The 14,730-nt window shown below is 34.9% G+C and overlaps 1 protein-coding gene and 1 non-coding gene across 2 annotated transcripts in view; one reads left to right on the forward strand and one right to left on the reverse strand.

The window, feature by feature from the left end:
- Positions 1–12,992, reverse strand: part of LOC149785504 (transmembrane protein 53-like) — a 28,038-nt gene extending 15,046 nt beyond the window's left edge. The window contains exon 1 of the mRNA XM_089931200.1: positions 12,879–12,992. Within this exon, the coding sequence (XP_089787326.1) occupies positions 12,879–12,920 (42 nt within the window). The 5' untranslated portion in view covers positions 12,921–12,992. The remainder of the gene's footprint in view (positions 1–12,878) is intronic.
- A 957-nt stretch (positions 12,993–13,949) lies between these two features.
- Trnap-cgg (transfer RNA proline (anticodon CGG)) lies at positions 13,950–14,022 on the forward strand. Its single transcript has one exon. It is a non-coding gene; the product is annotated as a tRNA-Pro (tRNA).
- Positions 14,023–14,730: the final 708 nt, after the last annotated feature.

Genomic DNA, 14,730 nt, shown 5'->3' on the forward strand with positions numbered 1-14,730 from the left:
ACAGAACAAACCTTTTATTAATCAAAGTAAATCTCAGGCTACACATAGGTGGTATATGAAAAAAACCACAAGCGCTATAAAATAAGGCAACTCCACTAGGATATAGATATACAGATCACATAGGTAAAAATTTACAATCATATCAATACTAAACATTCGGACGTAATGTGAGATCAGCTGGGTACATAAACTAAACATTGTTTTAGTAGAGTACAATGACTCTCCTGAGTCTATAAAGATTGTAAGAGGGACAAAATATTATATCGTTGTGAAGTAGGGAAAAATTTACGCTTCCGCAAATAGTACAAAGTTTATGATATTGTTTTCATTATTACAGTAACAAATTTGACAAGATCGTGGAGAAGTTTGCCACTATTGGTGGCAAATAGCGTGTGTAACTTTCCAAAAGAAGGTTTGCGGTAATATAATGTATTTAGAACCTACCATTTTCTTTGTGAAATTTAGTTTGATCAGCGTTGTATTTAATAGACAACAAAACCTTCAATTTTTAGAACAAGTAACAACTTAAGTCTTTAAATTCAGCACACATGCCTATTAGATTATCGCCAATTGCAAATCTATATTGTATCACTTTTTCATGAACCAAAAGTCAAGATCTTTGTCTTGGTGGCTGTTATACTAAATTTTCATAGCGCTGAGTATTCGTAAAACACATTTAAATTATGTTGGAAAGAGTTTTCGTCAGTATCAAAATTTAACAGTGTCATCGGCGTACAGCAGTATAAAACTTCTAACGAAGAAAAGCATATAGTAATCAGAAAAATTTAAATGCACACTAGTACACTCATTTTCTAACACATTTTTCTAAGCCGTTTAGATACATTATACCATTTTTGTTCAATCTGGATGTTAAGAATGGTGATACATTAATTAATATATAGATTTGTACACAGGATAAGGTAATAAATCAACATACTACTAGTACAATGAAGATTGAACACAATACTTACGGATAAAAGAATCAAAGGGGATCGAATTGGAAGAAAATGTTTTAATTTTGAGGACGATAATAAGGATCCTGTGGGACATTCTAAAATTTTAAAACTAAAACCTGTCGGCACTGTCAATTCTTTCACACGCAGATTGTAAAATGTTTTGCAGAATAGATTGATAAAGTTAATGATCACAGCAGACATTGTGGTTAGAGAAGCAATAGCCTATGGTCTAGCACTTGCAGGAAGCACCTTTTTGTTTTCTTTTATTGGATCTGGATGGATCCAAATAAGAGAGTTCAGCAGGATAAAGAAGAACTTAAGAAAAACTGCAGTTCAATTTGCACAGAGCTTAAACACTTGACTACGTATCTGCAACTCTTTACTTCAGCTATTTTAACAGGATTGATATAGTTTCCTTACGTTGCGTTTCGTTGCACATGGCCGTTTATATCGGCGTCTATCGTTGCCAGTATTTCAAAGACATTTACGGACATTTCAGATTCAATTCAGTTTGATTGGATTTGATTTCCTCAATATCCCCCAAAATGTCACATTGAGTAAGACATATATGCAGCTTATTTTAATCGTATATGTACGTGATTACTTGATGTACTTAACATAGAGTTCAGAGCGTAGAAGTAACGCCTGCAAATTGTATTTTTCACATGGATAGAAACTCTTTAAATTTTAATCCATTCAGGCAAATCTGCTTGTAAGCTTCCGCTGATCGCTTAATACCCATATGTGCAAATATTAAACATCCGTCTTGATGTTTGGCTTTCTGTCCGTTGAAATCTTGCATGTATAGTATCTGTATGGAATTTAAAAAAATGCTAAGTGATGGTATCCATTTCGTCTCTGTTAAATATATTTTAAGGCTTTGTATTTTTTATAAATTGGTATATACAACTTCCTCTCGCTACTGAATGGGTATATGGACGAGTGTAAGTTTCAAATATAAGTGTACTTTCCCTGAGCAATATCGTCCAATTTTTCTACTAACGATCTTTTGAACGTATTATTAGGTATAAGAAAAAAAATGATACAAGTCTTGATTAATACCAGCTAATTAATATATATATATATATATATATATATATATATATATATATATATATATATATATATATATATATATATATATATATATATATATATATATATATAGACACACACACACACACACACATAAATGTGTCTCCTCCAGTATCAAGTATTTCTGTATCATTTCGTCTTTATACAAATTATTAACTACATCCAGCTTTGGTACATGATCTACTGAATCGGTAATACGATTATTAATACGGTTTTAAGTCATTCTTAACTATTCCCCGTAACGTTCAAACATTTTTGTTCCAGTTTGTATCAACATTTAAAAGTAAGAACTCACCGTGATCTCGTAAAGATATCGCAAGTGTGATCCTTACGAACTTCGACATTTCTTTCAATGATCTGATTATTAATTACCTGTCAAACTTCCTATTTAACGCTGATATTCAATCAGAGAATAGTACCATTAAGTAATTTCATGTAATGGCCATAAATATTGTATGAAAAAGTCACGTTAAAATACATTTTTAAAATGCAAAATCTTTAGAACGTAGAACTGTTAGTCTTGATCTTGTTGATTTGGTACAGGTTTAAAAAGTCACAATGTATCAGATTCAGTAATTATATGTATAGATCTGACTACTGAATCCAAACATCTGACAGCTCTAGCTTGTGATTTGCTCCGGATAAATTGCCATTCGGTGCGATTCTAACTTGCGTTTAGTTTCGAACATTCAAGGACAATACTTTCTGACACGCAACTTTATGGTAGCATTTCCTGTTTGACTTTATTCATGTGGATGTCAAAGATCTCAAAACTGTTAGATATAAAAACAGTTGTTTCATTCCTGCCCGTACGTAATAGAAGACATCATTTTGTTTCGTTCATCAGAAAAGTTGTGAATCAAGAGTAGAATCTATTCGCAATACTGACATGAGTATATCACAATTCCTGTTGTCAAATGGATTGTTGAAACAGATTTTCTTTCAAGAGATTTGTGTTGTAATATAACATTACATTTATTAGTCTCTAAAGAGTACCAATTGTGTCCGGTAAAATACTATGCATATGCTGTCAGATAGTATATTGTAAAGTGGCTAAAAGAAACTTGAGTGATTAGATTTACAACTTTTACAACAAACATGGTTGATAATGGAACAATTGCCTTTCAAACGTATGTTTCCGGTAAAAGCAACAAAATAATCTAATATTGAGTGGTAAATGGTGCAGACGTTTTGAATTTCAACCAAAATCACATTATTGGTCCAGCTAAAACCGTTAAAATAGCTCTTGTGATTAATAATATGTTCATAACGTATTATGGTGTTCTTAAGTTATTATCATTTTTATGGTATCTAATGAATTGCTTTATTCAGGTCTTATTTTCTCATCTGATTAAAGAAAGAAACAACTTATTTTTTTGGATTATTTAAACAAGGTACTATTACGGATATCTGTATTATATATTAAGTTATAATATAGTTTCTTTTAAGTTTTTTGGGTTTATCACGCTTATATTTTAATCCATTCATGTCGAAGTGTCCAGTATCATTTGTTAGTGATTTAGATTAGGCTACTCCTATTAAGATTCTAAGAGACACAGGAGCGTCTCAGTCTTTTGTTAGTAAGTATTTCGTCCTGTTATGAGAAATCTTCTAGCGAAAGTGTTCTAATAAAGGGAGTAGAATTTCGATATGTTAATATCCCTTTCTATGCTGTTAATTTGTCATTATAATTAGTTTCGGGACCAAAGACAGTAGGAGCTGTGATTTCTTTGCCTATTCTGGGCGTTCATTTGTTACTAGCTAATGACCTAACTTGTAATAAATTAGCGGTTAATCCACTTGTAACTGACAAGTCTTATTCCGATCGAAGAGTTGTTCCTATTTGTAGAAATCTCTATTTGTTTTTTATCTAGCTTGATCAGTTACAGCTCTGGCAAAGAATGCTCTTGAGAAAAATGTTGTTGAACATGATGCTATTCCTTCAGAGGACACCATTTTGGGCCAGGGTTTTAATGAGATTACTTTTGCTCCTAGTTTGGATCAATCAAGAAGTATTGGCCACAGTGATACTCTTTAGACTACGCATTTTCTTAAATCTAATCAGGGTGATAAAAGACAGTCACTAGTTTTCTTAAAGGAAGAAGACCCAGAGATGTCCTGCTTGCGTCTGAGGGCTATTTGTGAAACTGATGCCACACAAGAAGGAACTTGTTACATCTTAAAGAATGGGGTCCTTATGAGGAAATGGATGCCCCTGAGATACCCGCTGGTGACGAGTGGTCAGTAAGGTATCAAATTGTTGTTCCTATATCGTATCGACAGGACATTCTTAGTCTAGCCCACGAAACTCCGTTGTCTGTTAATTTAGGAGTCAATAAGACTTATCACAGATCTTAAAGCATTTTTATTAGCCGAAAATTAAAAGTGGTGTTTTTAAATTTTGTAGATCTTGTCATACTTGTCAAATGGCAAGAAAACCCATTCAGAACATACCTACAACTCGTGTCACATATTTCAGCGTTTGACGAACCATTAAGTGTAATAATGGTAGATTGTAACGGCCCTTTGCCTTAGACCTAGTTAGGCAGCCAATACTAGTGGATCGTTGTGTGTGCGCTCACAGGTTGTCTAGAAGCTATTCCTTTGAGGAATATTAAAACCGGGACCTTAGGAGAAGCTTTCGCAAAGTTTTTATTTAAACAGTCTGTCCCTCAGAGAGATACGGGATAAGAAACTGACAAATTAGTCCATTTGTGTTTGTTTCCTTTCAGGGAATCTGTTCGAGATTCTCTTCAGAGTATGTATTTTGGTCCCTACAAAGTAAGGTAGAAAGTGAATGACTTAAAATACAGTATCCTGGTGGGTGGGAAGACAAGAATAGTTTTGTCATTGTAATGTATTAGAAGCATATTGATACGACTCTCAGGTCATAAACTAAGTAATAGAGAGAAGCAAAACCAACAAGGTTTGTAAAATGGTATTGTCCAGAACTTTGAATAATTCAAAATAGTTCCAAATTGTTATTATAATCCAATGAGCACTTTCCATTTCCAATGAATGGTCCAAACAAAGGTTTTTCCTCTCAAATAATATCTAAGTACAACATAAAATACGTTGGCAGACATAATGTTACAACAGGAACACAAGATATAAGCATGATTCCAAAATAGGAATCCGATTACTCAGTTCTCTCCTTGTATAAAACTTCAATAATCTATCACGACTATTTCTCGCAATATAACCCAGAAACTTTACAACTTAATCTATTATTTCAAATACCTATTCACATGACCTAAGTCATCTAATTGGAATTAACTTAATTCTTATATGATAAAACCTGACCGATCTGTCCAATGGGGAAAAGGTCGAAGTTCGTAAACATGTTTATTAATAATTCTATTATTAGTAACTGCTGAGACGTAAGTAAACATACATTTATACATTCTATACATTTTTACGTTTTTAACTGTCTTTAAAAAAAAAACCTTATAGACGTCGGCCAAATCCAGCTATAGAGAATCACTACAGTTTACAGTCATGTATAAATATTACAAAAACTTAGACAACATCATGTACCAGGAGTTACAAAAAATATAGATATAAACAAAAATGTACATTATTCATTTAATTTAATAGTACATATCCCATACACACAGAAAGTAATGACTATCTTCACACATGTCTCTATATTTAAAAGCTAGTTAGGCCATTTGAATTCAACATAGGTATCAGATTGGAAAGCTTGTATTCTGTGGACAGCACATGCTGGCAACTGGACTCGGACTTATTTGTCCAAGAAACCCCAACACCATTGCGCGAATTACCAATATTCCACGTACCGACTCCTCCTGAAAATTGATAAAAAAGACTTGAAAAATTTAAACATCAAGAAAATACAATTATGCATATGTAATAAAATGAACTTTCTCGTAACTATCTTTCATGTGTTGATATCTGTATTGGTACGTACTGGTCTAGACATACTGTCGGGAACCAATGATGGCCAGTGATACATTGCAGTGCTTCATTAAAGCCTGTGATTTTATCATATAGTTTAGCAATGTCAAGGCAGCATTGAGATTCCTTTACTGTGTGCATTGCTTGACACTGAGCACCCAGGCACTTTTCTAAAAAAAAAATACCCATACAAGTTTTTTGAAGCATGTCTTGCAAATGTAGAAAGTGTTTATTAGGAATTAGTTACTTAGTACTCCCTAAAATATTGTGAACTGGAAGTCTGAGTTTCATCAGGTGTGAGATATTCAAACAGTTATTATGGGGTGATAATATTTAACAATTATGCATATTTGTATACGGAAATTTGAAATCATGCAAGAATTTTATCTAAGCACGTTTCTGTTCTATATTATAAATGTGAAAATGAAATGATATGACGGTAAAAAAAAATCATAAATGTAACTATGAGAGAAATAAGTATCCGTATTTCAGAAACAAACCAGGTCCAACTTACAATTTGGTATTGTTCAGTCTGTTGCCAGTATCTCGCACAGTTTCTTCCATCTCTTCTTCTAATGCCGACTCTTGACTTGTGTATAGATCATGGCGGTAAGGTTCAACTACTTTTTCACTCTCTCTTCTTGTCCTTCATCAAAAGAGGAAGAATAATCCAATTCTTGTTCATGTTCCCTCTGCCACAACGAGAAGCCTTGTTGCAAGCCAACCTGGGGTTCCTCTTGTGACGTCACAAGCTCACGCGTACTTATCGGGTTGTTTATAAAAGTCGCTCGTTCTTTCAGCCGAGGTAGCATTTTGGTGGTATTTAAATGGCCATATCTCCTAATCCAGTGAATGAATTTGCGTCCTTTCTTCACAATATACGTGAACTGACTCACTCATAAATTACAGAAAGTAGTATGTAGGTGGGAAGGTGTTATGAATATCTCTATTATATTTTGATTTATAATATAGTTTCATTTAAGTCACTTGGGGTTATGAAGTTTATATTCTTTAAATTCAGTGGCTGACTTGTGTTATAGTAAAAATACATGTACAATACGTGTAAAATTTTGGTTATAAATCAAGGCTAATTGCCAAGGTTAGGTCAGCAACTATTTTGTTTAAGTACGCAACGCATTAATTTGAGTGGAGATCACGAAAACATCTCATGATACCAGGATTGCATTTGACCTATAGAGACATCATGCACACCCTAATTGTTGACTGGCTCAGTAATTTGACCTATATAGATATCATGCACGCCCTAAATGCTGATTGGCTCAATAATTTGACCTATACGAGATATCATGCACGCCATAATTGCTGATTGGCTCAATAATTTGACCTATACGAGATATGATGCACGCCCTAATTGTTGATTGGCTCAATACTTTGAGAAGGTCAAAACATGACTTAACTTATTTCACAATCTAATAAAATGTTCGAGAATCGTTTTAACGATTAAGATTTTGTTGATTTGGTAGTCATATAGAGACTATATAAGAGTTAAAGTACCACATTAGGATTCTTCAGTTATATGCAGTTTATCGTAAGGTAAGAGTTGTGCTGGAAATCGTGATTTATTTGTAATTGTTTTGTTGGACTAGCACAGTGGAAAACATTTATTCTAAAATAGACCAACAAAGTATATGCAAACTTTGTAAAAGTTAAAGCAATAAAACGGAGTAATAGAAAACGAACACATGGAATTAATACATAAAGTGGTAATGTGAAAACGAATTACAAATTAATAAATGCAGAAAACAAAGATACCAATACTAACAAAATTTCAAATTATTTACATTTCAAGAAACATAATTTTACCTGCGTCAAGTCAGATATGACTAAGAAAATTTCAGGTGTTTCATCAACTAATTTATTACAAACGTGGCTAAATTGCATAAAACATAAAGTTGCAAGAGATAATAACTGTCACATTCATCAGTTCACTCCATTTTCATCATTTGACCTACACCATCCCGATCAAGAAAAATATTTTACATGTCATACTAGATACATGATAGCCAGTGGAAAAAATAGGTGGAAAAATGATATTAAGATTCTAAAGAAGAGGTAGAATAGCACTTATGTATATCTGTATATATCTTTTTTAAATCTTAGTACATGAATTTTCTAAGGTCTGTAATTTTTATTCATTGCCATAAATTGTAGCGATTATCTGTCTACATATGGATCTGGCGAACGTGCATAGGGTCTATTTTAAGATTTTAAAGAATGTAATATTGCATAGGATCTATAAATAGATGCTTACGTACGTCTTGACGGGGGGGGGGGGGGGGGGCTCCGAGTGGCCGAGTGGTCTAAAGCGCTCTCCGTCACGGATCACTGCCATCCATCTCACCTCTGTCTGCGTGGGTTCGAGTCTCGGGCTCGGCCAATGTTGATGTGTGAGAAAGCTTGCCGGTAGCTTTTCGTGGGTCGGTGGTTCTTTCCGGGGTTTTCCCGGGTTCTTCCTCCACCATTAATACTGGCCGCCATGTATAGCCTATCTTGTGCTGAAAAAATGGCGTTAAACCCTATAACAACAACAACATCGTACATCTTGACAGTTACTAATAATATAATTATTTGTAAATATGTTTACTAGTTTCGGGTTATTTCCCTATTAGAAAGGTCGTTCAGGTGGTATCTTAGAAGAATTATGTTAACTCCCATTGAGTGGGTTAAATCATGCGAATCCTTCTACGCTGTTGGAATTTTGCGGTTTGTCACATAGTAGTGGGGAAAATGTGGTCACTCTTATTTTATTTTTTGTGTGTGTTTTTATTGTAACAACAAAACATCAGACTATTTTATGTTGTATTTAGATATTATTTGATAGAAAAGGCATGTATTATGATTATTCAGTGGAAATAGAAATTGTACATTTAACTATAATTTCATTCTGGAACTATAGAGATTTATTCAGACAACGCCATTTTGGCGGACCGATACATTTCCGGTTCTGAAATTTATATGGAACTTTTTATTCTTTAAGACATATAAGAACTTGGGCAGGATTACTTTTGGATTCAATTCATAATTTGGTTAAGTTCCTCTTAATTTTCATTTTATAACATTGAATCATTCAAGGTTATAAACTTATTTAATATGGAGATTTTTAAAATCATTCATTAGTTTGTTTATCAATTTTCGTATAATATATTTTTTTCCTGCAAATTTTTTTTACACGATAGTCAGCTACTCTTTTAATTGCAGCCTTTGTAACAATTGCAGCAAGAGCACACATGTATCAGCAACAAACCAACCAGGCCACGTTGTATTTATTATGCAGTTTCCGATAATTTCAGACTCATTATTTTTCGATGGCTTGGTAAAATTTTAATATATGTTTCAACAGAAAAAGATGACAACCCAATTTACACAACAACGGAACAACACTGAAGTATAAGATATCATATCGTTATCTTTGAGTTCATTTTGTAAATTCTAACTTTTCAATAGGAAGAACTCTGCTGAAACTAACCTTAAGTGTAAATTACAACAATTATTTGGAAATTTGGGCAGCTCTAGCATTCATTTCAGGTCTTTGTCCTTATATATTTCTCGTTGATTTTTAGTTTTCCAACTCTGTTTCAATTTAATATATATCAGTTATCCTCTTGGCATGTTCCATCTGTAATTGATATCTTCAGTTACTGTTTGCCCTCTTAAGTTTTGGAGTTTTTCTTTTACTTCGATAAATCTCAGTTCTTTTCCTAACTGCTTTATATTCATTTCTTGGTTATTTAAATAACCTATAAACCCTATTATTGTTATACAACTCATCATATAAAGTGGTGATGCTGAAAGGAACTTTTTGATTAAAAAAAGTACTTCAAATGCTTTGTATGAAGATGATGCGACAGATCCACAAGATGAAATACAAGTTGACGATAATGCAAGTCTTGTGTTGGATTCAACGCAATTTTCAGCACCCATGATAGGCTGGCTATACATTGCGGCCAGTATATCTGGTCGAGGAAGAGTCAGGGAAGAACCCGGTAAGAATCACTACACGTGAGAAGATACTGGCATGCTTACATACTAACCTTGGACGAACTGGGACTCTAACCAATGAGGACAGAGGTGGAATGCGACTGATCTGATGAGGCGGGAACCTTCGACAACTCGGCCATTTTCAACCCCTAAAGCTAAGTATAGGACGTAATGCAGATCTTGTTCTCAGTATAGATGTGTGATGTGATATGGATGTTTAACCTAGCTTTAACAATTTTTCAGTCATATCGCTACGATGTATGCAACGTGGCAGTTTATAATGTCTAGCACTGGGGCATTATGCCGCAGATATGTAGCGTGATGTCCCACCCAATCACATTATCCTGACATCAGGCCAAACAATCCTAACACTAACCTCTTAATGCTGAGCGTCAAGCGAGGCAGTTGTTAGTACCATTTTTGTAAGACTTTGGTGTGACTCGGCCGGGGATCGAACCCACGACCTTCCGCATCAGAGGCGTACGCTCTAACCACCAGGCCACCTGAGCGGTCTCTCAGTAGAGGTGGTATTTTGTTCAAGCGTAGCTTCCTCGTACCGTACATTTGAAGCATAAATCCCCAAAACTACATTTCACCTCTTGATACCAACAGTTTTGCCCCTATCCCTATCACGTCTCTGAAATATATGCAATTCATTAAAATGTAGTTTTGTGTCGTTGTTTATATATACACAAATATTTAGTCCTCTCACGTCAGTGTAAAGACAACACAAATGTATATCATATGATCGAGGGACTACTATATATTTTGTTTCAAGAATGTGAGTGATTCTGCAAGTCAATATCAAACACAACACCAATCTATATTATGGTCAAATGACTTCAAGATTTTAAAAATACCAATGCTACAGAAATGTTTTCGCATCGTGGGGATATGATACTTTAAATGGTAAGACAGACAGAGAGTTTTATGGGTTAACAGATCATATCTAGAGTTATGAAGGAAGGTCGTTGCCTTCTATACATTTCAAAAGAATTGACCTAAGTACTAAGAAGTTGTGGCATTGATAAAAAAACAACATAAAACAACATAACTCTAAATGGCTTTCTGCTAGTATAAGTAGAAATTATACATGAATAACACGGAATAAAGCCTTGCATATCATTTCCTTTTGATGATCATATCGGAAGACATTCTCCCTTTCGAAGTACGTACAAATTTTTTACAATCAGTGAAAGATTGTTCAGAAACAAGAGAAAAATTTTATTATTTAGATTTAAGTATTAGCTGTAGCATTTATATTCTAAGGCTAATAACATTTGATTGATATGATTCGAAGGGACTCTTTGTAAATTTGAATATTAACCATCATCAATTTCAGCAAATAAATTGCTTTGAACGGTATCATGCTGCTATGGAAAAAGGGCGGTTTAAACGACGTTCACTCTTCAAGTGTTAGAATATGTGTCATTCAAAATGAAAACATGGTTCACAGGTTCTCCAAAATGACCCCATATTATCTATAGGTATCAAGGATATCAATGCTGAGAGAATCAACCAACACCTGTGTGAGTCTGGCTTGAGGACCATTGTGGCTTGAGGACCATTGTTTCCCTATTTCCAGAAACGTAAAGACAGCAGTTGTTATCGACTTAAGGGTTCTTAAACGTGCAAATGTAAAGTAATTTTTTTCTAATCACCTAATGATCACACGTGATGAATCTATTTTCACACCGGCATTTTTTGTTCTTGTTTCACAAATGTATGACTCATCAGCAAATTGTCCAACGCCGAAGATTAGTACATAGAGCCAAACACCACAAAACACGACCTAAACACATAATCCTCCATATTTGATCCATATTTGAAATTACTACGAAATTTTCTAAAACTCCATTGTGCAGGATATAAATATACACCACTGATTTTAACTTTGCCCCTCTCCCGGAAAAATTCATACGGGTGTCCATAGGTACACATACCATTTTCCACTGAGGCCTTCTCTTCATCTGAATCAATTTCCAAATCAAGGCAATTTACCGTGAAGTGTTAACTTATCGTCCTTGTGACGTAGTGATGAATTACTTTTCTCCTCTTAATTAATGTACATAAGGTTGAGACGTTTTTCTTTAAAAAAAATAAATTCAACCCTTCCATCTCCAAGAGCCCAGAAAACATATCAACATGAACATTAAGTCACATGTAGAATATTTAGCACGTGGCCTAACAGCGCCTCCTATCTTCAGTTGACACTATGATAAATTATTCGAAATGGCAAAGTGAAGCACGAGGTCGATTGCCCAACTTTGTCTTTATTATACACATTATGATTCGCCCAAAACTAAAGGGATGATGCCGATATCTAACATCAAGCGCCTGTTGGATTGATAATCTTTCTTCGATAAACTAAAAAGGGATGGTAACTCGTACCGTATCATGTTTTTTAGGGATCAACTATTTCATTTTCGGGGATGGTTGATTGTTGGGTTTTTGCTTCTATTTTCCTGTTCCCAAACAGCTCAAAAATGTTCTTTTTCTTTTTTTGTGGAAACAATAACTGTTTAGATCCATAACTATTTAGTTGAACAGAGTTATGTATCGTGAGGAAAATAAAATAATAATTATTATCTTGGTGCAACAAAAAAATCCGCCCTCCTTCCAGCAAGAAAATGAAATTGTCGGTCCCTTGTAGATCTTGATCGTACACAGTATCCTGATCCCTCCATCGTAAAACTGTACTCAGCATTTCAAATTCAGAACCAAAATGTTAATAAAGACTTTGAAACTGACAGAAACGTCGTTTTAATTCGTCTTTTAAATTCGTCAAAGCATTTTCGAGTAGGATTTTGAGTCAAGTTTAATAATGGAGAGACGAGGTGACAACGCATTGGGGTGCATTTGGAACATGTACACAGTAATAACAAATCAGATTTCAATAGCTTCTCTTACCTTGAGAATGAGATTTGTAGATGTATTCATATACAGCGACATGTTTCCATCAATTCAGCTTGATCTTCTTACTTTCACGGTTTTATCGGTTACACCCAGACCAGATGCATCAATATTTTCACGTGGCCACCTAATGCACGACTAACCGCATAGTGGGGTGATATTTCACGTGAGTTCACTCCATGGTAATTAACTCACGGGGTACCAATCTGATCCGGTTACATAACCACATCTTGGGAGAAAACAACAGAAAAGAATAGAACAGAACTTTATTTAACTCGGATAACAAAGCGATACACAGGGATAAAGGTTCATGACCGAATGAGACGAATAAACTAAAATATTTACATCGGCGCTGACAAAATGTAGGCAGAAACTCTTGAAATTGTCAAACATTGCTGAAACGTTTTAATTTGTAGAATGAAATAGCAAATCAAATTTGCATACATTAGGATACTTGCAATAATATGGGGGAGGGTTGCGACATAGCAATACCAGTAGACTATTTACTTCTAAGGATTGGACCTTTTCAAATTATAATGGAGCTGTTGATACGATTTTTGGGGTACGTTTACGCTCAACGTCAACGTCATATTGGATTCGTTTTAAAACAAGTCTTATGTGAAAATAACGTTTAGAGACCCAGATTTTATTGAAAAGGAAAGAGGACGAAGAACATAAACCTCGGACAAATTAATTTAGTACTGTTCCGCGATAAAGAAAAGTTGCCACAGTAATTAACAGATGAAGATATTTCTGGCGTGGCGTTCAAAAGACGTGACCCTAAATCAATAAATTGTGACGAATTGCAGTTTTGGTTTAAATGAATGGGTTATATTTACCATCAGCAGTTTACACAATCAACAATTAGTTGATCTTATAAGTGTAACTGTCAAAACTAAAATCCTACTCTGTGTCATTTGACTGACATACAAATTAGAGAATTGATGGGGAAATAAATGAGTATATCCCCTCAGCGACACGCACTGGATGTGAAAGAATTCAGTGTGCACGATATCTTTGTATGCACTTGTTATTCAGTCATCAAACTGTATACTAACTATCACGGCCGCTCCGGTGGCCTAGTGGTTAGAGCGTCCGTCTCGGAAACGGGAGGTTGTGGGTTCGATCCCCGGCCGAGGCATACCAAAGATTACAAAAATGGTACTAACAGCTGCCTCGCTTGGCGCTCAGCATTAAGAGGTTAGTGTTAGGACTGGTGGGTCTGGTGTCAGGATAATGGGACTGGGTGGGACATCATGCTACATGTTTGCGGCATGACGCTATAGTGCTGGACATCACTATAAACTGCCACACTGCAGACATCGTAGCAATATGACTGAAAAATTGTTAAAGATACGTTAAAAATCCTAATCACACACACACACACACACACTAATTATTACGAGACGATGGCCGACCGATAAACAAAGGGTTTTCACTCCTACGCATTCAAACATAGAATACAGCTGTTCACGGCAAACCATGTCAAGACTACAATAAACTAGCCATAAAAGTTGTGAAAAAGTATTTTTAGAAATAAACAAAGTGATGGTACTTTAAAAAAAAGAAAAAGAAGAAATACATCAGTGCAAGATACGACCACACCGTTAGCAGGTAAAGAACATATTTGCCTGGGTGAACTGAACAGACTCATCCTCCCCCACCTCGACACACACACACACACACACACACACACACACATGTGATATGTACCGTATTTTCGCGTATATTAGACGCACCCAATTATAAGACGCACCCATATATAAGACGCGGGTTTTGACGATTTGTGTAAAAAAGTATTTTAAATAAGATGCCTACGAATATAAGACGCACTCGGCCACGTCATCTG

The sequence above is a fragment of the Sinohyriopsis cumingii genome, chromosome 13 (assembly GCF_028554795.1).
Source record: "Sinohyriopsis cumingii isolate HCF-2022 chromosome 13, ASM2855479v2, whole genome shotgun sequence".
Taxonomy (NCBI): domain Eukaryota; kingdom Metazoa; phylum Mollusca; class Bivalvia; order Unionida; family Unionidae; genus Sinohyriopsis; species Sinohyriopsis cumingii.